Source organism: Indicator indicator, chromosome 1, assembly GCF_027791375.1.
Source record: "Indicator indicator isolate 239-I01 chromosome 1, UM_Iind_1.1, whole genome shotgun sequence".
Taxonomy (NCBI): domain Eukaryota; kingdom Metazoa; phylum Chordata; class Aves; order Piciformes; family Indicatoridae; genus Indicator; species Indicator indicator.
In genome coordinates, this window is record NC_072010.1 from 7,780,419 (window position 1) to 7,804,438 (window position 24,020).

A 24,020-nucleotide genomic window follows, 5' to 3' on the forward strand; every position below is an offset into this window, starting at 1 on the left:
ATCAAAAGTACACACACATTGCCACATCTGTTTAGCCTAATTGCATAACTGGTTGTGATTGCACCAGTTACCTAGAGAGGCAACACATGACTAGAAGTTAAAAATAAGGAAAGTTTTTAGAAACAAAAATTTTTACCCTCTGTCAGCAAGTCACTCCTCGAATGAGATTTGTAGACTCAGAATAGACTTAAAGGAGTTCTGATTATTATGTTATGCCACTGATTAATTAGGATATTTATGCTGGCTCTTACACTCCCCAAGGATTACATTTTTCAGGCACACTCCAGTTGGTGCAAGTATTGGAGTCTGATTCTATGCCTTCACAAGCTATATTGATTTTAAACATATAGTGCTGACAGACCACTTCTCAGTCACAAATTCATTCTCAGGCTGCTGATGAACTTTTTATACGTTGGATTTCCAACTTTTCATAGCTACCAACACATTTCCAAAAAGCCTATGTTTGCCTACATAAATTGAGGCCCAGCAAAAGGATTTTGAGCCAAATAGAGGGTAGTGACTGTCCAGTGCAGTCAATGCATGTGAAACAAAACAAGGAACTGCTTTCTCCAAGATCTTGTAAGTACAACTCAGGTAATCCATAAATTAGCCCAAAACCTAAACGGATGGTGACAGAAAAACAAAGTCTGCTTTGATTTTAGATCCATGTAAGCAACAAAATTCAGGCAAGAGCTCAATAATAAAATTAACTTGGCTCATCTACATGTATTTCATACCTGTATTGATGCTAACCATCATCGTTAGTTCAGAAATTTTAATGAACCCAAAAATTCCCCTTGATTTTTCTAAAATCACTAAAAAATTTTACCTGTCTTCATGAGTACTAGTTTTGTGGGGGTTTTTCACTGCCTTATATCCCTTTACAGATTTTTGCATTCATAGCCAAAATCCATGGATTCCCACTGCCTAACGTGCTCAACGAGTGTGGGGTTTTGGTTACATGGTGGCTGCACCCCAGCAGCTCACAGCACCTCTCCTGCCCCATTATTCACAGTCTAAGTGCAGCTATACCAGCAGTGTAGAAGCTCTGGATGCCCTGGCAAAACAATCCTTTTTATGGATAACATGAAAAATGCTTTATATCTACCTGACAGTGATTTTGACTCTTTCAGAGACTTTCTGCCATCTGTTCAGAAAGAGAAAACAGAGGCAGCGCCTTAAATTCATTTTAGGGCTACCACTCTGAAGGACTATAAAGTCCTTTAAAGAGATGAAATTAGTAGTCCTTATGAATCTCATCCAGCTGTGGACAACCACTCAGGGCCCAGTTCATAGAGGCTATGAGTCATAACAAACTTCAAGTTATTCTTGTCTTCCCAAACAAGAGAAATCATCAACAGACAAACTAAAAACAAAGGCAAGCAGAGCCATAGCAATAATGGGAAAGTGAAAGCCCTATTCCCCCACCCTTCCACCCCCTTCCCCAATAATTTTACTCATCACTATTACATTTAGGAAAACTTCCTTGTTTGTTTCTTCTTTCTCCTTATTTTCCTTGTTTTCTTCTCCTTTTGGCTTGATGGATTTTACTGAAGAGCAAAGGATCATACTGAAATCCTACAGAAAGGGCTTTTTCTTTTTTTCGTTGTTTTTCTCTTTTCGTTTTGGCCATTGCATTTCACAAAGGTTTTGCAGGTCAGTATAGGTAACCCGTGAAATTAAGCTGTTAATGTGGGTGGTAAATGAGGCTTAGTCAAATGATAAATAAAAGCCTGTGTCCTGCTGAATTTCACACTGTGTCTCACAACTCAAAGCCATCACAAGGTTATAGCAATCCGATTATTGATTGACTGTAGAGCTCTTCATTATACTTAATACTGTATGGACTGCTTCAAAACTGTACTGTAGTGACTGAGCAGAGATCATTAAAGAATACCATCTGGTCCTGCTAACATGCATATTAGTCTCTCAGGACTTACAGGGTTTTGTCTGGACACTACTTTGAAGGATTTTATTCATATAGAAACTTGAACTTCTTGAGTCCTTTTTCCACAAAATAAAGTAGTGGAAATAGTTCAAGTTTCCCCCATGCTTGCCCTCCATGTTGAGTCTGAAGTTCAGCACTTGAAGAGCCTTCACTCAGGAAGATGTCAATTTTTAAGTCTCTGTCTATCACAGTCAGCCTCAAAGTTTCCTTATTTTCTGCAACTCTTTCTAATGGCTTAAGCTTCAGCGAAATTTGAGTGGGTCGGAGCTTTTCCTGTGCCTTCAGTCTGGTCACAGTTTCACAAGATTTTTGTGAAATGACAGGCATGTGTGTCTCCCTAGCCCATATCCTACTGATAGCATGGATGTAACAACAGCTTTAGCATGTGGGCAAGTCTGTCAGAGACTGGGCAAAACAGAGGGTAAAACCTGTGCTGGCTTATTCTGTTGGTTACAATTCTGTGCCAAAGCCAAATATTAGCCTACAGAGAAATTTTTAAATAGCATTGGGGGTCCTGGTTATTTTCCTCCATTTGCTTGTCATTGTAGCTTCCATGCCATTCTGCATCTGACCTGGTTGGTTAAATGCCCTTATGGGACAACGGAGACAAACACACCCTTCTGACTTTTTCTCTCATTCTAGTGTAGACATCTAAAATAGGTCAGATGACTCATATCTCAGAATAAGCACTTGCCTATTCGATAGCACCCACTCTAAAGGGTTCCTAGGGACTAGCTCAGACATGAGCACTCACAATACAGATTTCTGAAATTAGCTGAAATTAATTCCTTTCTGTGTGATACAGAAACAAGTATTTCCAAGTTAAAGATTGTACTCATACAAACAGGCTCTCCTCCACATGCTTGGTGCATGATGGCTTTGTCACCCACTCCAAGACTGACTTTCTTACGCCGTTGGAAAGTTTAGCCTTGGCTCTGGGGGGACGCATGACAGGCATTGAATCATTTCATCTCCAGGGAAATGGAACACGCTGAGTTCTCTACCACCCTCAAAGGTCCCAGAGAAACTGAAGAGAAAATAATCCATCTGGTGCATGAAATGTAGTGTAACAATTCTTCTAGGTTTTTAACTTTGCAAGCAGCCAAAGCTAAACAACTGATTACAAATAGAGGAGAAAACCCATCATCAATACTCCTCATATGCTATGTTGCCTTGTCCTCAAAAGCTGTCTAATTGCTTCCTTTCATTAAAAATTACGTCTTCTCCTTCACTGCTTTAGCATCATTGCTAGGCTGGAGTTGGCCCTGTCTGTTCTCCCTCTCTCCTAACACATCTACACATTTTTTGTATTGGCTTTTTCTGTCATTGTCATAAATAACGAAATTATTTTCACTTGAAAAGATTCTTATACATTTCTTACTGCTGTCTAGATTATACATCACAAAAAATATCTAGCAACATATTAGATTCATGAGGTGGGAGTCAGCTTAAGATAGAGCCACAAAAGGTTTTGTAGATGTGAGCCAGGCATTGAATCTAGTACAGATGTAGTTCATGGAGCCTCATAAGTGACTAAGAAATCAGACTACTTCAGGGTGAGGTGTGCCCCCCCCCCCCTAAATCATACCTGTAGCATCCATCTGGAGTCCCCTGCACACTTGGGTTTGGCAGGAGCCCACCAGACTAATGTAACAGACTCATGTGCATGTATGCAGATGAAGTGAAGGCAATCTTGTCTATTTTTTAAAGCCTTGGTACCCCTTCTGACTCTCTTTCTTCTGTAGTATCTAAATTGGTAGCAAAATCCCATCTGTGGATCTTCTGAGATGAGCCCTGACCTGAGTAAAAATAAAATCACCTCTTTAAACTTTACTAAGCCTAAGTCATATTTATACCCTGAGAGAGCCCTTATGTGGTACCAAGTATGTGACAGTGACCTAGAAAAAAGAAATGTCTGGGAATTATTCATGAAGTAGGTTGAAGAATCCTCCCCTCTCTCCTCTTGCACTATCATAGAAGAGAGAACAGTGATGTATTGGGGCTGTACATCTGCACCCAAGTCATGGTCCATATAATGCCACTTGTTTCTCATGGCAAATTTCTCTGTTTTTAAATGTCACCATGTGAAAACAGCACTGTCCTAACAGGAGTGGAGGGAAGATAAGGGTGTAAAATATGATGCTGTGAGTCTTGTGTTCAAGGAAAGGATAAGGGTCAGAAAATAGTACAACGTGAGGTGGCAGGCTGTGAATAAACTAGGCTATGGAGGTTATGTAGAGAAGGATGCCTTCAAAAAATAAAAGTAGATATTCTGAGGATAAAATGTGTTCACCTTAGGTAACCTCTGGATTTGCTCTGCATCAGCATGTTAGAGTCTTAACAATCAGACAAGCAAAGAATTGCATCTTAAATTTCTATCCTTGTAAACAGACTTGCTATCAAATCAATAAATGAAGCCTTATTGTCCATCATTGGGAAAACTTGATTTCAGCAAAGAGAATTGTGGCAGAGGAGGGAAGGGAAGGCAAAAAAGGGGTCTCCACACTTTAAAGTTATGAAGGACTTTGGAATGGTTCAGGTGAGAGGATTACCAGAGAGGAGTGTTGAACCCAATCTGTCTCTATGTGAAGCATCTTATCAAGGTTTAGCACCTGACATGTGGCTTGTCACCTTCAATCTCTTTTTTTTCTTCTCTCATCAGGAGGCCAAGAAGACTGCATCTTTTCTTATGAACCTGTCAGCAGACAGGAAAGTAAGTATCATCTGCTTTTCTGTCACTGTTCCTTAAATTTTTCATTTCTCATTTTGGGGGCCAGCAGAGCAGTAAGCCTTGCTGTACCAGCCTCAGATTCCCTGCAGCTCCAGCTCCATTTTTTTCCTTTTTTTTTTCCTTTGGCTACTTAATCACATACCAAAAAAAAAAAAAAAAAAAGTAAGGGTCTTCCTTACTAGTCCCGAATTCCTAACATTCTCAGGACTATCCCTAGTATGCTCTCATGCTCTTTACTAATAAATAAGCTGATCAGTCTACAAAATATTGATTTTTTTTTTTATTTACTGCAAAGTTGTTACATGGGAAGCCTTTATTATTCTCCTTCTCAAGTGATATGTGCCTCTAACCAAGGTAAATGAACTCACAGGAAAATAACTGAAAATATCACTGCACCCACCTGATTTAATGGGGGATGCAATCATATAACTGAGTAAAGATATACTACAATGTTCTTTCCATGCCTCATGTCCATCTACAAGCATTCAGGAGTGACCCTGTTGAGCAGTAGCAAATATAAACCCTTCCACATAGTTGTCTGACTTATGTGTGCAGGCACCATCACAGAGCTCTGCCAAGTGAGTGGTGCTCATTCCTTCCTCCTTATCCACATCAATAAACAAATTATTTGTCAATAAAATATGCTCCCAAGTGTTCACTTCATACATAAAAGCAACATGCATAAAAGCAACAACTCTGGTTAGTGTATCTGTGGGAAGATTTGCTGTTATTGCCAGTAAGATCATCAACTGATACCTTTCTTTTTGTTGTTCAGTTAATTACACCAGGCCGGTTATTATTCTGGGTCCCATGAAAGATCGGATCAATGATGATTTGATATCTGAATTCCCTGATAAGTTTGGGTCATGTGTACCACGTGAGTATGTTCTACTCCTTGTTGTGCAGCTGAGTGAGATGTGTCCTTTGGCACCACACATTGAGTGAATGCAGCATTCATGAACTATACATAGCTGAGATCTCAAAATCCATTTTTTTCATTGGACAGATTAAAAAAGGGGAAAGCAACAAACACAAGCAAAAATCATTGTGAAGGTCTGGAAAGAATTTCTAGAAAAAAGTTGTCTCAAAAGCTGTGGCATTTTTTTAAAGGAGCTCTCTAGCCACTAGCTCAATTTACTCATCAATTAATCCATGGTTACTTAAAAAAAGATAAAAGTTTGAAGTACTAGTAAAATGTAGGATTGTTTCAACTCAATTGCACAGCATCCATCAATGAAAATACAGACTCATTGATCTGTGATTTGTGTGAGATTTAGACTGCCTAATCTGAAACCAATATTGGACCCTGAATTAAGTAGAGTGTTTGTTTCTTGGATCATTAGAGTTTGCTGTTCATTTCAGACCCTGATTAAAGTCTTCATTATAAACTGTTGTCTCTGCAGTGCACCAGCTTAAAATTTCTAGATATGAGATCAGAATCAGCCTTATAATTAAGGCTAAATTAAATTGATGAAATTCTCGTTAATTTTTTTTCACTGTAATAGGATTAGATGTACAATCTGGAAAGCATTTTGAATTGGGGGTTTGTGTACAGTCCTGCTGAAAAAACGTGAAACTCCTGTAAATCCTAATTTTACGTTAGCCTGTAAGTGTGGATTGGAGGTAAACATCAGAAGGTGTTACTTTAAAAAGACATCTTTATTGTCATAACTGCACTGAAAAAAATGTATGTGGTAGGCAAAGATTTGCTCCCAGGTGTGGAGTACCTGCACTTACAGGCAGACCCAGCACTTTCCAAATAGCAAACCTTAACTGCAGTACTTTTTGAATGAAATGTTTTCACAGACTTCTTGATCTTCCATCTTTTGTGTTATGCAGATACCACACGGCCAAAGCGTGACTATGAAGTGGACGGGAGAGATTATCATTTTGTCATTTCAAGAGAACAAATGGAAAAAGATATCCAAGAGCACAAATTTATAGAAGCTGGGCAGTACAATGATAATTTATATGGAACTAGTGTCCAGTCTGTGAGATTTGTGGCAGAAAGGGTAGGTTGGCACTAGTTTTATTGACCATGCAACATGATTTGTTTTGTTTGTGCATTGAATCTCAGACATTCTTCATCTGCCAAAACTATAAAATACCTGCAGAATGGCATCCTAATATTTGTAGGCTTTATAATGGCTCCATAAGTGGAGTCTCTGACTTTGAATGACACCATCCTTGGCACCTCCTCTACCGGGATGTAGTGCCATGGATCCAGGGATGTGACACATCATATCAAGTATGCCCCAAGACAGCCTTCCCTTTTCCCTCTGTAAGACAGGAAAATGAACTTACCTCACTTTCACAGAGGTGAAAGAACAAAGCACAGAGAGATTAAATGACTTGCCTAAGGTGATACAGGGAGTCTTTGACACAAACAAGAACTGAATCAACCAGTAAGAACATAGACAACCTACTATTTTTAGGAAGTGATTTTCCTCATCTTTGAAGAAAATCCTTCCCCACAAAGTTCATTCCGGCAAAAATAAAAGCCAACTTTGTTCACATGTATCCAGAAGATTTTTTTATTAGCACTGAAATAAAGAGGGCAGAGTCCTGGGATCCCACTTCCCTGATGTGCCAGGAAACTGCATCACAGAATTGCTTCCCATCTTTTGGTTGATCTGTAGCAAACTCTGCAAAATAAACACATCTTCCTCTGTGTCCAACAGGGCAAGCACTGTATACTTGATGTGTCAGGAAATGCCATCAAACGACTACAGGTTGCACAACTCTATCCCATCGCTATCTTCATTAAGCCTAAATCATGGGAACCTCTGATGTAAGTACAAACTCCTTCAAGCACTTTATTCTGAGTACAGTCTCAAGTGAAACAGCACAAACCTTGAGCCTAGATTTTGCCTGTCCTCTAAAACCAGTAAGAAGGGAGAACAGTGGAGATTTGCTTTCCTTTTCTGCCATCCACTGTATCCCAGCATCTCCAGAAGTAAGGCAATGCTGCCTTTGGACCTCTCAGAGTGAGACATATGGCCTCATGTGCTGGACCACGAAAGACTTGCTGCCAGTGCTTGGTGTACTGGTTCCAACCCATGCAGCAAGTTCACCAAGAGCCCATGCAGAATGGCTTGTCCTATCCAGCCTTGGGTGCTTTGTGGGTGTAGAGCCTGGTCACAGGGTGAACCAGAAGATAAACGTGTCAGACTTGTGGTGTGTGCCTCTTCATCAGCCCTTCATATACTGGAAAGTCTGTAAGGGGATAGGAAAGGACCCATGGGACTGGAGAGGAGCAAACATAACACTTAAAAGAAGGAAAAAGCAGGCAACAACTTCATGCCATCACCAGGCAATGTAATTTCAAAACTGAGGAGAACCCTGGAATCTGGGGAACAGTTAAGCAACTGACTGAGTGGATAAAAAAAGTTGTTAGAAGTAGCCAGTGTATGTGCATCAAGGGTAAATCAAATCAATCTGATTTCCTTCTTCCATGAGATGGATCTCAATATTTGTGTTTCATCTTGATTTTTATTCTGGCTCTATGGGACACTGTCAGTAGCAGCTTAGAGAAATATAATATTTATGATTAGGGAAATACAGGGAATCTAGAGAGCACATGCACAATGTATTCAGTCATTGAAAAGGGCACTCTTCAAGTGGGTGGGTAACAGCAATCCTGTGTTTCCTGATCTGTGTCACTATTTGGGACCACTTGTTCATGAATTACTGGAATGATGAAACAGGCAGTACTTTTGTAAAGTTGGTGAGTGAGGTGGCAAGCACTTTGGAGGATAAGATTAAATCTCAATGTAAAATCAGTAAGATGAAATTCAGCACAGATAGAGAAAATTAAATGCATAAGTACAAGCAGAGAATAATTAAGCTATAGCACTGCATGGTGGTTGGCATGGGTCACACAGGAGTATGAATGGATGGATGATGCAGTTACAGAAAAGAAAACTGCAGCCATGGGCTGTATTAACATCAGTGTTGTGTAAGGACACAATAGACAGTTAATTTTTGTTAACTGGGTATGGATGAGGCCTCAGCTGGAATGGTGATCTGGTTCTGGGTTCCACCCTGAAAGAGAAGGAGGAATGGAGGTCACCTAATGACAAGGAGACAAGGCCAAGGAGGAAATATGGAAATGATCTTCATATTGGTTAGAGCTAAGGCTAAAATAAGTTGTGATCAATTGTTTTCCACATACACCCATGGTAATGCAAGAATTTACCAGCTTACCTTGCTGTGATAGTGACAACACTTTAAATTCTGTGCCTTCCTCTCACCAAAGGCTCTGCAAACAGCAGGTGATGCCATAGGTATCTGTTACATAGCTAAAGCATAGGTATCCTCCCTCCTGTGACAAACATGTCTGGTTATGGTAATAGCATGCCCATAAACACTGAGTCACAGCTGGAGACTGCTGATGCCCCGTCCCATGACCTAATGCGCACTCTCTCTGGGTCTGCTCTTTTGGTGATGAGATTGTTGCCTGTCTGTGGACTGATGCTCAGCATGTGGTACTTGCACAGCCCCACCCTGACCAACACCATCATGGGCTGGATGAATTCATGGCATTTCTTCCAGCCCTACAATTCAGATGTATCTTCATTATCTTGCTGTACAGAAGGGGAAGGGTGGTCTGATAGTCTACATTGCACGCCGATTGTTTTAAGATACATTTAACCTACTCTTTTCCCATCAATAAAATATTTCCATTATTTGTTTAATGCTGACATGGCACCTGGAGTGATATAACTAACTAACTAACTAACTAACTGACTGACTAAATAAATAAATAAATAAATAAATAAAAGTGGCTCTCACTCTGAAAAATACATTAGGCAGAACCAGAAATGTGACAATATGAAGGTTACATTGATTTGATGTAAGAACAGCAAATTCCTGAAAAAAACTGAAAAATGAAAAGACCTGACTGAAGATGCAAAATGTTGTGACAATCATCCTGTTCTTAAACCAAATCCATGCTAATATTTCATTTAGGGCAGAACATGCAGAGTTAGAAGAATTTCCCTTAATGGGAATCAAAATAAAATACATTATATGACTTTGACTTCTTTGTACTGCAAATACTCTGTGGAAGACATCCTTAATTAGAAATATAAATTTTCATGGGACAGCAAAACTCCTTATATATCAGTACTAATTTGGGACTTTTTGCAGTAATAGGTTTTATAAATAAATTACATAAACATGATAGAAGTCCTGGGGTGGGGGGAAAGAAAAGGAAAAAATAAAAGAAGGAGAGAGAGAGAAATATTTAATTAATTCAGGCATTCTAAAGTAGTTTATCCCCTGTAGCATGCTCTCCACGAGTAATCTTTTTATCTAGTTAATCTATCTAATGTGTATTTATCTCATCAAAGAGCACCTAAAATTAGTTTCTAACAGAAATGAGAACTATTTTAATACAAACAGTATTATTCTTTTTTTTAAAATAGTCCTGAGAATGTCTGACATAATTCTGAGCCCCTTGCTTGTGAAAATCATTTTATTTAGTGATAAAGTTAAATCACTCAGGCTAAAGAAATAAATACTCTGATGTAAGCTGCAGTGAGTTGTAGGGGGTGCATAGATGAACAAATATAATCCCTTTCCAGTAGATACTATTATTTTAACATGGAGAAGTTTAACATAGTAAAGCAGTGCTTTATGGGAACAGATTAAGGACATTTTAATGACAGCATAACTGTATTCACTTAGTCTTTTTTATGTATGTAACTACTACCACACAAATTATAGGTTTACCCTCCATAACTATTACTTCTGTTCATATTGATTAGTTAAAAGTTAGTGTAATAGCAAGGTAAAACCATGAAAGATAAAAACTATTAATCAGAAGATGTAGAGAAATAAAGTCGAAAGCTTTAACTTGTGGTAAAATTAGCACTTACATTTGTAGATTGTAATTCTCATTTATGCATATGTTCCTTTGCACCCATCTGGCAGTGAAGGTAAGAAGAGAGAAGGGAGCATAAACTAAGCTTTTATCTCCACTTGAAACTTGGTTATGGCCGGTTCTCTGGAAATAAAAACTAATGACCACAGCAGTGCAAGACCATAAAGAGCTATTGGATGTAAAAGTAACCAGCACACATGACCTGAGCTGGATATCTCCTGAGTCTGCTTTCTTCAATTAATTCAGACCTAGCAATCAAATTGCTGTAAACAAACTTCTCCCCCTTCCTTCCTTTCCCATCTCTACATGACTCCACCTCAGAGGTTTAATGCCAGAGGGGTCCCTGTTGATATCTCTGTTGGTACCTCTCAACTGGTCTATCTCTAAAAACGACATGGTGGGATCATGGGGATAAGAGCTGGATGTAATGAAGAGACTGCACTGGGAGAGGAGAAAAACAGGCCTGAAGGAACAGCTTTTTGCAAGCATTTTGCATTTACCAGCTGTGCAGGTCCCTGGCTAAGAAAGAAAGAAAAACAAAACAAAAGAAAAAAAGTAGAAGGGACTGTTGATTGACAGATCTTTTAATTCATCATGAAGAATGGACATCATAGTCCTACCCATTCTCTATCCTCTCCTGAAGGCATGAGGCATGACTATAACTAGCAGAGTTTTACACCCTGGGCAAATTTCTGCTTATGTTAAAGCATTTATTATTTTAAATGCTTGTTTATATTTTCAGCTGTATTTTCTCCTCTGATATTCAAGGATTTTGAAGATGACTCCTCAGAAATTTACCAGAAATAGATCTGGAAGGAGGAGGATAGTGTTGGCACTAAAATATTGCCAGAGTATCTTTAAGATGAGTTTAAATGTTGAGTTTGCATAAGACTTTGTAATGGTTATGTACCACTTGTAGACAGAGTTTTGGTTCAGTCTCCTAAAGACATGTTCAAGTAGGTACAGCTGATGAGAAGCCTGCCTGATCTCAGTTAGATACAATCCTTCCAATAAAGAGAATTAGTAGTAGTATAAATTTAATGTATGACCCAGCATGACACAGACTGGCATATATGAAACCTATTTATATAATCACAAATAACTGTCATAAATTTTTCAAGAAATCTTTCTTATCTTTATAAACCTGCTTTCTGCATTGCATTGGTACTTCCAGAGAAGTCTAAGGAGTGTTCCCACCTATGTGGTTGGTTAGTTAGATAGATAGTTAGATAGATAGATAGATAGACAGATAGATAGATAGATAGATAGATAGATAGATAGATAGATAGATAGATAGATAGATAGCTTGTTTTAAGTCATTTCTAGAAATACTGTTGCATCCTGAACATTTTACAGGATGTTTTTCAGAAGCCATGTAGGAGTTAGCTGTAGCAACTTCATATACTATCATGTACACCACAGATCATTTTTTATGCACCATCATGCACATAGTTTCCCATATGCACCACCCATGTCATACTGCACACAGTCCATTACCACACAGTTGTATGATTTAGTGCAAGGCATAAAATCAGATGTGTGTAGAACACAAGATGCTCCCTTCCCTTACTTTCCTAGTCACCTCAGAACATTTCCATTATGCTTTAAGAAAGATGAATCCTTGCTAGAACAAACTCTATTTATTATTGCTAATTGATTTGTATATCTGTAGGCATGTATATGTAAGGCACTGAATGAGTATGAACTCGATTCCTTGAAAGTATACAGTGGTATTAAAAGCTGAGCATGCCTGGGCAAGACAATTCATTTCATCATGTTATTAAATAATGCCTCAGTCAAAACAGAAATGCTCCTCCAAATAATAAAACATTGGCAATAACAGGATGTTACTGACACTATGTTTTTACATTATGGGTACCCTGTATATTTTTTAATCTACGAGACACACTTGACTGGGCATCTCTATAGTTAATCAGAAAGCACTGGAACAGAGAATACAGATTTAAAAACTCATCTTAACTATTCCTGCTGGAAAAACAGTTTGATTCCTCATGGTTATCTGAAATTCTTACCTGCACCTGAACAAATGTCACTGGAAGACATGCTGGGTTCCTCTGGGGACATCCCTGCAGGGATTAGAATCATTCAGGGATTCCTCCTACAGGGTCAGGAGCATCGCTGTGCTGAATCCTGCCTTCAATCATCTTTTCATTTCCATCACCCCAGCCTCAAGGAAAACACAACTTCCATTTCAGCAGTTTGAATAATCTCATTCAGCCAGCTGTGGGCCTGGGAGATAGGGAAGTTCCTGAAGGAGTTTCAGATCTGGAAGCAAGAGTGCTCTGAGTGCCCAGACTTTGAGACCTTTCTGTGGGCTCCTGATACCACAAATCTGTCTCAGTAAGCATTTACCAGATTTACACTTCATATTTCATTTGGCAATGTAGAGTGGTGAACCCGAAATAAAAAGTTTCACAGAGAAATAGCTGGGGGAAATTCTGGAAACCTATGTTTATATTATAGAAGAATCAATTTAAACTGAAAATCCTGAAACTGCCCATGGATTTAGGGACTAGCCTGATTCTGGTACCATTTTCAGTCCATCTGTGTCTCAGGTGAACATATCTTGTAGAAAACTCTTCTAGTAAGAATCTAAACTTCTTGATGACTTCCTCTGTGTTTCTAGGGAAATGAATAAACGTCTCACAGAGGAGCAAGCAAAGAAAACCTATGATCGAGCAATTAAACTAGAACAAGAATTCGGAGAATATTTTACAGGTATGTTATTAAAAAACATTTTTTACCAAGGTATAGCTTCTTATTCCAAAACAACTAGATCAGCTCTGTTTCTAGCCTAGAATGTGCATCCAGTGTACTGTGCCCTCAGTAAGGGCTCCTAGCTTGGGACTAAGGTTTGCCTTAATACTCAAGGGCAGTTGAAGCATTCAGCTCCTCAGAAGTTTGATGCTCTGAGGGAGTAAGTTTGCATTAATTTGATTCTTTTCCTGGCCCCAAAACGCTTTTGATGAAGTCAGCAAAAATGTTGCATCGTTGCATTTGTACAGACCAAAGATTTCCTCGCTAGCTTAAGGCAAAAGTTCAAGCTATGGATCACAGAGGGAAAAGAGAAAGACATCTTCCTCCTTACCTGGAAAAGAGTGAGATTTAAGACCTGCTCTGAGCCCCAGCATTTTCTGCAGGCAGGTTGAGGCTGTTCCCTATTCAGAAGACTTGTATTTGTAGATAACACTCAGAAGTTCCCCTTGTCCCTCCATGTGCTGACAGTGCACATAATCTGAACTGCAGTTCTGGAGTTCTGCTGCAGGGACAAGGAATTTAAGGGTATAGACCCTCTGCTATTCTGCTTTGTTGTTGCAGTTGCTTTATCTTCTGTCAGTTTGAGCCTGATCTAGTTAACTTTTGCAGCCAAGACTAAGTTTGTTATAACTAGGTCAGGGAAAGAATAGGTTGTAAATCTGCTGCTACTCACTGCTCAAGTAAATTAAATTTAAAGCTTGAGTTGCAGCAGTGTGAATCTACCATGCTGCCCTCCCCTAGGACAGAACTGCTAGTTCTCTAAACTAACCCAGCTTAGTGGGATGGGTCTCTATCATGGGAAGGTGCCATGGGTTTGAACTTGGTTGCCATGCACAGGGTGCATGACTTTTCCATCAACATCACAATGTTCTAGTATTCCTTTATCTATGAGTACAATGAAAATCTGCTGACACTGGATGCTGTAGGATATATTGACTAAAAGAAGTATTGATATGTTTTCTTACTGCAGCTATTGTCCAAGGAGATAGCTTAGAAGATATATATAATCAATGCAAACTTGTAATTGAAGAACAATCTGGGCCTTTCATCTGGATTCCTTCAAAGGAAAAATTATAAATTAGCCACTGCACCTCTGATTACAACGGAAGAATATTTAGAAGAAAACTATAATATACTATTTGGAGGCTTTCCTGTTTTTGTTGCATTTATGTTCTTTGCAGTCAATGTGAATTTTGATGAATGTACAACACAAAGTGTTTGAAGCCATGAAGGACACTGATGGGTCAAAGGGTAGGAACAAAAAGACTTCTACCATATAAAGCAAATCTGTTGTGTGCTCAGAGCACAAGTTGTAGGTATAAACTTTTGACATGGAGACTCTCTGCCAAGGGGAGCTAGCCACCTCCTGTGCCCATGTGGACATTTTGATCGATTTCAATGGCTGAGCTCAGTGTGTTGATTGCTTTAAAGAGAAGTTCCCAGCTCTTGAATCTCATATAGGGCTTGATCCTGCAAGGCGCTCAGCACTTGACCCCAGTTCCTACACAAGTAGCCCGTTGACTTGGAGTCACTTGTGACCCTACTCTATGCTGTTCGGTCCCATCAGATCCAGTAGGACTATTCATGCGCTCAAAGCTAAGCACGGGCTTAAGCATTTTGCTAGATCAGGGCCACATGCACCTTGCAAAATCAAGCTCAGAGTACTTGGTCCACTTCCTACTGAAGTCACTGGTCGGATGCTCTGTGACTTGGCTGGGAGGTGGGTCCGATCCTAAGCTTGTCGTTGCACATTTGTAGTTGGTACACCTCAACTTTGGTAACTATGCACATCTTTTAATTTCTGAAACCAAGTCAAGCATTTCTTTTTCTCCCCTTTGGAAACACTATTGTGTCAGGAGCTAATACCAGTATAGTTTATTTTAATGGAGTTGCAGGGTGGGAGAGGATGGATGGAAGCATTTCACATCACACACATGTGAGGATTCACAGCACCTATGTTGACAAGGAGGGATACAACTGGGAAAAGCTTTAAAATTTTTGATTGTCTATTTTATCATTTATATTGATAGAAGGCACTTAAAGATGGAATAATTTATAAAAATAAAAGTATATTGATGTATAAAAACTAATTTCTATAGGTAAAAATGTTTTTGTGAGATATTTTGTAAAGATTAATTAATTGAAAGATTAAATATTTACACCCTTGTGTGACTGTAAAATGTAAAGAAGACCATCAAGATGCATTATCCCTTTTTCAATACAGATTCTCTATTATTAATGACAAGCAAAAGAATTCCTTAAATTGTAGTTGCCAGATAGTTTTTCTCTCAATTTAATGTTCTCCCTTGCCTCTATTTAATCATGATGAACTCCTGTGGAAAGATCTCTTGAACTGACTGCCCTGTAGGACCTTTCCTGAACACAGAAAGATAATGCATCTTTAAACTGAAATAGATTGTTCTTCAGAAGCAAAACGTCAGTGCTTGAATGTAGTTAACTATTTCTCACGCTTCACCCTGAAATGTTGTACGATTCTTCCTGTTTCTTTAAAGGAAACGCCAAAAGCATTGGATCTTTCCTCTCTTCATAGACAGGCAAGTCACCAACTAACCTGCATCTTCATTCATTTCACAGTCCACAAGGGTCTTAAAAGCAAAAATTGAGGCAATAGAGATTTGTGAGGGATTTGGGGAAAATCTGTGGAATTGCAGTTTGGGGTGCATGGAAAGGGAGAGCGAGGTATTTTTTTCTCCTTGTACATTGCCCTTCCTGTTTGTACTGATGCCATTCTTCACTCTGACATACAAGGGGACAACTGTAAGAGATACTGTGACAGGAAACTGAATTACCTTTGCTGCTGCTGGACCAAGTTTCTATAAAACCCACACTCTCCTGCCTGCTGTGTCACAGGAGTCCAGTGCTGAGCTGGTGGCTACAGTAACCCTAATAATGAAGGCTGTTTAAGGGCAAATGCTAAACAGACTCCTTGGTTACTTGTCTACAGGAAGCTTACGTTTCTGTGCCCTGTCAAGCTGACAGGTATACCCCAGCCAACCTCCGCCAAGAGCGTGACTAGCTGGATGTTTGCAATATAGCCACCAGCAGTGACAGGGTTAAAAATATGGGCATCTTGGTGGCCCTGAGGTGGCCTTTCACTTGCTGCCCTGCTGTGATAACTTTGAGAAGTTCACACTTCTTTTAGTACTATTTTTCTTGCCTGGCCAGCGCAGATTTATAAACAAGGGTTTCAGTTAAGTCTCCAAAACAGCTTTGTAACCAGAAGGGCTAGAAACTTTTTTTACAACATATAAATGAATGAAAGCTTTGACTTTGGATAATTCTGCAGAAATCCACAGAGTGACCCCAGATCTTCGGAAGCCATGGATTTTTTTCCATGCTGGCAAAACACTGTTGCCGTAGGTTGGGAAATAGCCCACCAGACCTGAAAAAGCAAGTATCCTAAAGCAGGAACTTCATTCTAATTTGCAGCTCTGTTTTTAAGCAGTCGATCACATCTGCTTCTTTGTTTCTTAGTTCAGCATGCAGCCTTTTACGGTACTATCCTACTAGTAACTGTTTTGCTTTGTCATGTGCTGTGCTTTATGGTGAACAGTAACACTATGGCTGAGTACAATCAGTTTTTCCATCAGTCCTTAGTTACTGTAGTAACATTATTTATTTCCCCCTGTCTGTTGTTTGTGCTTCCAGTTTAGAGTTGCCATTGCACTTCTCTTTTTTTCTTTTTTCTTTTTTTTTTTTAATAAAACATATATTTAAAAACAAAACACCAAGAGAAGCAGTGAGAGGTCTTATTTAAATCCCTTAGGACTTATACTCCCATTTGTTTTGTGCGTTGACATTTTGTGTTTCATGTTTCAGCATCCTCAGGGCTGCAGTTCATTTTTGCATTGCAGCTGTTCAGATCATACTGGGTGGTAGTGGGAGGAGGAAAGGAAACATAAGGAAAATTACATTTGGTGCAAAAAAAAAAAAAAAAAAAGAGAAGTCCAAACTCACAACCCACAGCAACTGGCACCTGAGACCATATTGGTGCTAACACAGCTTAGCATAATCGAATTCCTTTTCTGTCCATGTGAAAGAATTGCAAGTATCTCAACATGAGACAAATGCAAATGCTAGACCCTTTAGGAAAAGTGCCAGATCACACCCCTGGTGCTATTTCTCATGTTCTGGCACAGTGTGTAGCACCATAGGGTCTAAGCAGAACCAAAATTATCACATCTTTTTGTCCACCCATGAATGATCAAAATGCCATCTTTCTAGCTTTGTGCAGATGTGCAATACCACAATCCGTTTATTTCTTCTTGCCACAAAACACCTTCCGTGCACTGACTCATTAAGAGCTTGCTAACAGGGCTCAGTGAAATGGCACTTTTTACTGGTCTTACAGTTTGACCATCAACCTCTGAAAGAGCTTCTTTCTTGCTTAATTTCCCCTTCCTAGAGAGGTACCCTGTCCATGCTAGCGCTTTGTAATTTCTTTGGTAGTAAAGGCTGTTTCTAGATAAATATTCTGTGATGTAATTGTGTTTGTAGCTAGCATGGTTTGATGCTCCAGTGTGGATAGGGTCCTAGGAACCACCCTGTGAAAGTCGAGGGTAAGAAATCTCTCCGTTGCACTGAAATTCCAAATCCTCATCCTGGAGAGCAGTGTGGAACCTGAGCTAACAACCACTATGAGCCAGCGGCAGTCTCCTAGCTATACAACATCCACCTACCTATTTACTTTAGTTTTCTATGGAGAAATTGTTGGTGTTACACTTTCACTGTTATATGCTCATCAGCAATCAGTCAAATTGTATTTTTGTTTCAGTTTTCTCCTTTTTTTCTGGGGTTTTTTGAATTTTATCTCTGACCAGAGGATTCAGAGAGTGACAACACATGAGGATATTTATAGGAAAACCAATGTTAATGATAAAAGTCTCAATCTTCTTTTTAAGGTGCAGACTTAAAGCCATAATACCTGCTGTGTTCACAGAAAGTGGTCTGTCACCCTTCACAGATTTTAATCTCCACTTTTTTGCTCTTGAACATTTTGTCTGCCATGTTATGCATGCAGTTCACTGTGCAACTGCATTCCATGTGCTCAAGTCCTGGTAGAATAAATGTATTCCACCAAGCCATGGCTCACGCCCATGCCTTGGTGGAATAAATATCTTTTCCTATTCCATTAAAAATCAAATACCTTGAGAATTAATTCAGAAGTAAGAATGAGGTCATCATGTTAAAAAGAAGGTTCCCATTCTAGGGCACAAATCAGCACCAAAGCTAACAGCAAATAGCATCAAAAATTTATTTGGCATATATCTAACCTAGATCCTCAGCTGATGTAAATCATGGTCACTCTTTTGATTTCAGTGCAGTCCATCCCATTTACACCACCTGAAGTCACACATCCGTCCTCCCCATTACAAGAAGTTTTTAGCATTAGTGTAAAACACCAAGGCTACATAATGAAACAGCAGCTCAGAACCTTCTATCGTTATTTACTGCTTATATTACTGTGGCACCCAGAGGGCCAAGTCATGGACCAAGACCCTTTTGAGGTAGGTGCTGTGAAACTGAGAGACACCCCATGGGCCAAATGCTGTGGCCAGATTTTCAGAAGGCTCCAGCCCCACTGACATCTCACCAAGAGCAATAGGAACCACTACCCTGTTGGCCCTTGTGAGACTGTGTCTTTAAGGTGAGGAGCATGGGACGCTATCTATTATCCCTCATACCATGTTAACAGCTTCTGTCATCTGGCCCTGACCTACAGCACAGGCAACTTGCCCTGGTGTAAAACTGCATTTCTGGGAATGAGCATTAGCCAGCATCCTAGGCAAGATCTCTGGGGAAAAAAAAAAAAAAAAAAAGGCAACACTGTTGGCTCTTAGTGGGATAGCAACCTTTTAATTTCTGGATTTCTGTTCCCAAATTTGAATTGGCCAGCCCAAACTTCCGAGTGCAGCAGCCTGTGCTCAGCAGGCTGCTCCACCTAGCAGCTGGCCGCTCCACCTAGCAGCTGGCCGGTGTGTGTCTCTTCAGCAGGATGTTTCTCAGTCCAGCTGTAGTGTGGGGTACTCAGAAATCTGGAGTTTACAAAATACCCTGTCCAGCTTACACTCCTGTTATGTGTAAATACTCTGCGCATCCATTCCATTTGTGTAAAGAATAAAGCACACACAGTTATAAAAATTAAGATGTATATTTCATACTAGCTGTGTCCTTGCTTATTTATTCCGATCCAAGCTCTCAGCTGTGGCTCAGTTGTAAATGCTTGATAGAGTGTTTATAAATATGTCATGAATTTTATTATAAAATATTAATATTAAAGCATTTTTACACTTTATAGCAAATGGCTTCTTCACAAGGCATAATTTGTCTTTTTTCCTTAAAGCAGAATAGTAAAAGAGAATGAATATGCTCTTAATACTTCTTGAGACACAATCACATCTATCACACAAGACAGACACAAGTCTGGATGTGCGATGGTGGCTTGAAAGATGACTGAGGATACAGAAACTTTTTTCCTTCTTGCACTTTTTTTTTTCTAACTTAACATTGACATGGAATTTACCATCAAGAAGATTCACTTTGATGAAGTATTGCCACTTTCTCCTTACCACACTTCCACTGTGTATTTGGTATCATCAGCATCTTGGTGATGATATTATCAGAATATCATCAGGATAATTATCAGAACTTTTTTTTTTTTTAATTAAATCATTCTTCCATGTTTCTGACATTGCAGCACAGCCATTGGGGTAAGAACTGTAATAATTACATGCTTGTGAGCAGCTTAGTGAAGCATAAACTCAGTTGTGCTATGGAGTCCCAACAGTCCAAGAACCTTGGGTTTTGGCCATTCCAGGAATGTCTTTGCAGATGGCTGTGGGCTCCAGGGAGGCCATGTAAACATTGTCATTCTCCAGCAGAGGCAGAAACGTGACAGTACACTGCTTTCAAAACACAGATACTCTGCAGAGGGCCACAGAGCCTCCATATGGCTCTGGGAGCCACAACTGACACCACAGGGAGAAAAAAAATCTGTCCACAGAGTTTTACATGCAGAATCACAGGCATGGTTAATCATCTAAACATTCATTGTGATGCTTTAAACTTCTCCAGTAGATTCAGAAGAGGGAGAGAATCCAAAAAACAGTTCACATCAAAATGCAGATGAACACAACTTAGGGCAAAAAAAAAAGTTTCATTTGAGATGCCAGCCTATTTACTGAGAGATTTTTCACAGCAGTAAGCTACTGCTCCAACAACCCTAGCAACAAAGTGAAGCTGCTTTCCTGAGCAGCACCGTACAAAGCAGTCTGTAAGTGGGCTCTTCTTCACAGAGCAGCATCTCTTATTAAAACACTTTCTTCTTCATCATCCTATCTCTAGGCAAACCTGAGCTTATTTCCCAGACTATATTCTGCAAAAACAAGAGAAACTTGAAAACAATCTTTACAAAATGCTTGGGAAGCAGGAAATAATTAAAATTGGAGGAATCTAGACATGCTGTGACTATAGATTGAGGTAACTTTGGCAAATTTTGATAGTCTTGGCCAGGCGTGAAGTATTTCATCTCATAAAATCATAGACTGGTTTGGTTTGGAAGAGACCTTAAACATGTAGTTTCAACCCCCCTGCCATGGGGAGGGACATCTTCCACTAGGTCAGGTTGCTCAAAGCCCTATACAGCCTGGTCCTGAACACTTCCAGGGAGTAACCTCTCAGGACACCCTGTTCCAGTGTCTCATCACACTCATAGCCAAGAACCTTTTCCTTACATCTAATCGAAATCCACCTTTTTCAGTTCAAAGCCATTAGCCCCATCCTATCACTATGTGCCCTTGTAAAAAAATCCATCTCCAGATTTCCTGTAGGGCCCCCTTTGAAAGGCCATTACAAAGTCTTCCTGCAGCTTTCTCTTCTCCAGGCTGAACTGAGCTTCTTCTATGAAGAAAGCTTCATAGAAATGTTGCTCCAGCCCTCAGACCATCTTCATAGCCCTCCTCTGGAATTACTTCAACAGCTGTATGTCCTTCTTATGTTGAGAGCTCCAGAACTGAACTCCACATGAGGTCTCACAAGAGGTGAGTAGAGGGGAAGAATCACCTCCTTTGACCTCGTGGTCGTGAATGGTCACCTTCTCTCATTTGTCTCACTGCCTTTTAATGGTTCTTCCACACAGGCAGCCAAATATCTGGACATAATTGTCCAATCACACCCTAGTTACTTGAAAGATGCTACGTCACAGTTTGAAAAATTATTTGGGACCACAGTCAATAGGTGAACAGTACTGCTATGTACAGAAACCACCAAGTGCTTAATCCATCTTGGGAAAGTCGTTTCACATTGGTTTTCAAAGGTGCCCATCTGGCATCTGCAAGTTATTCCTTTCACTATAATCAAGGCAATGGCACTTGGGTGTCTATGTCACCTGTGGGGGAGGAAGAAAACAGTCATTGAGTTCCTAAATCTCTGGCCTCACATCAGATCCTTTTCCTCACCATCAATCCGTACAGCAATCTTTATTATCAAAAAATCTTGGACAATGCAGGAATAGTTATCATAATAGCCCTGCCAGAACAGGGTTTGCCAACAACACCAGTACAAAGCTGCAAGGAAGGTGACACCACAACTTCAGAGCAGGGGCTGATTGGGTTGGTTGGCTGGTCATGTCACTAGTAAAACAGCTAGAGATGAGCTAGTCTGTAGACCAGCCTGAAAAGCTGTGGACAAGAATACAGCTACCCTGCTCAGTGCAGGACAGCTGTTCTGGGTGGTACCCACTGCTGCAGTCTCTTGATGATGGAGATGGTTCCTCCCTGCCACACTGGGGAATTAATGGTGCCAAATATCTCAGGGAGCAGAGCACAGTGCCCAGAAGAGATAACTAATTTTAGTAAGAGAAGAAATTGAAATGCTTGCTGCAGAAGCTCATTAACTACTGTCAACTGCTCATTAGCCCTTGATCTAAGCAGAAGCAGGTGGCAACCAGGGAAAATGGATTAGGTTTAATATATCATTAGTGTAAGAGTAATAGGGCTGTTAAAACATCAGTAAAAAGCAATACACAGCTGGCCCCTATGGTACAGCAACTGATTAACTAATGTCTCAGGCTAAACTAGCCTGAATTTGAGGGCTTGCTCTAGTATGTATGCATAAAGTGTTTTTCACCTAAGCCTCTTACTGGCTTCCTTTTCATACAATGACTCCCTGACATTGTCAAAAACTTTGCCTTGCAGTGGAGTCTAGAAATGCAATAGGGTACCAGCTATACATTGCAATTTGCAGATATCTTTAAAGCTGCAAATATCTGGGATGAGCTTTAATCACATAAGTACAAAGATGCTGAAAACCTGGGGTTCCAACCACCTCTAACAGCTTACACATAGTCCCAGCCTGCAGCAGAAATGCACCAGTGGCACCACTAAAGCCTGTCTGACCTCTGCCCTGACAGGCTGGTCTGAACAAAACTCATCCTGAATTCCAAGGAAGCATTTTCCTTAAGGTCTTCTTGCCACCTTCTCCTTTTTTCCTCCTGCCATCTGCAGTAACAGGTGGTCAAAGGGGCTGTACACTATCTTCAAAGTCAAAGCACAAGGCTCATTTGTCATAGTCATCACCACGTTTAAGTACCAAGAGTGTCAAATCTATGTCAAACATCCACTTCTTCCTCTCTTTTTTAACAGAAAGTGTTTCCAGCCCTGTCACCTGCTGACTCACTGAGTTGAACTAAAAGGTCTGAGGGCAAATGCTTGGGATTTTGGACATGGTTTAGAGGATGCAGGAGCCACCAAGGCACCCTTTGCCCTCTCTGGTGGTGTATTTAGCATCCCTATCCTGACTGTCTGGATGTGATTTTCTGGGATTCAGTTTCTGAGCAACGGCAACACATCTCCAGTAAAATATTAAACAAATATTTTCCAAGCTTTTACCTCCTCATCTGTATATAATCCATCTATATCAGGGCTGGAATTTGCTATAGGTAAGTAGGCCTGTCACTGTTCAATATAACCTCAAGGCAGTGTGCCCACACCCTCTGTTCCAACAGACACCACATTTTCCTGTTATAGAGACACCAAATGAGAAGGAAAATGTTATCTGATGCTGCCTCCTAAACAGGGAAAAGCCCTGCAGATCCCCAACACCAAGGAAACTGGCAAGAAAGAGCCTTTCCAACTAAACAAGTTTAGGTGTTCACCTGGTCTTAGTCCACAGAGGGACGTTCCAACTAAACAAGCTTAGATGTTTGCCTGAGCTTAGTCCATGGAGGGACTGGATTTGGGGAATATATACAGTGCACAGAGGAAACACAAGTACAATGCTACAAGCTTGGGAAAGAGTGGCATGAAAGTTGCTTTGCAGAGAGGGAACTGGGGGGACTGGTCAACAGCCAACTGAATATGAGCCAGCAGTGTGCCCAAGAAGACCAACAGCATCCTGGCTTATATCTGGAGTAGTGTGGTCAGCAGGAGCAGGGAAGTGATTGTGTCCCTCTACTGAGCACTGATGAGGCCACACCTTGCATATTGTGTTCAGTTTTAGGCCCCTCACTACAGGAAGGATACTGAGGTCCTGAAGTGGCTCCAGAGAAGGGCAATGAGACTGGTGAGGGGTCTTGAACACAAGTCCTATGAGGAGCAGCTGAGGGAGCTGGGGTTGTTCAGCCTGGAGAAGAGGAGGCTGAGGGGAGACTTCATTGT

The 24,020-nt window shown here is 40.2% G+C and overlaps 1 protein-coding gene across 7 annotated transcripts in view; it reads left to right on the top strand.

The window, feature by feature from the left end:
• DLG2 (discs large MAGUK scaffold protein 2) overlaps positions 1–14,421 on the top strand; it is a 701,362-nt gene extending 686,941 nt beyond the window's left edge. For all 7 annotated transcript variants that reach the window (XM_054382907.1, XM_054382932.1, XM_054382887.1 and 4 more), the window contains 6 exons: positions 4,611–4,661; positions 5,455–5,556; positions 6,519–6,691; positions 7,361–7,470; positions 13,214–13,305; positions 14,315–14,421. In XM_054382907.1, coding sequence (XP_054238882.1) covers positions 4,611–4,661; positions 5,455–5,556; positions 6,519–6,691; positions 7,361–7,470; positions 13,214–13,305; positions 14,315–14,421 — 635 coding nt within the window. The remainder of the gene's footprint in view (positions 1–4,610; positions 4,662–5,454; positions 5,557–6,518; positions 6,692–7,360; positions 7,471–13,213; positions 13,306–14,314) is intronic.
• The last annotated feature ends 9,599 nt before the right edge of the window (positions 14,422–24,020 follow it).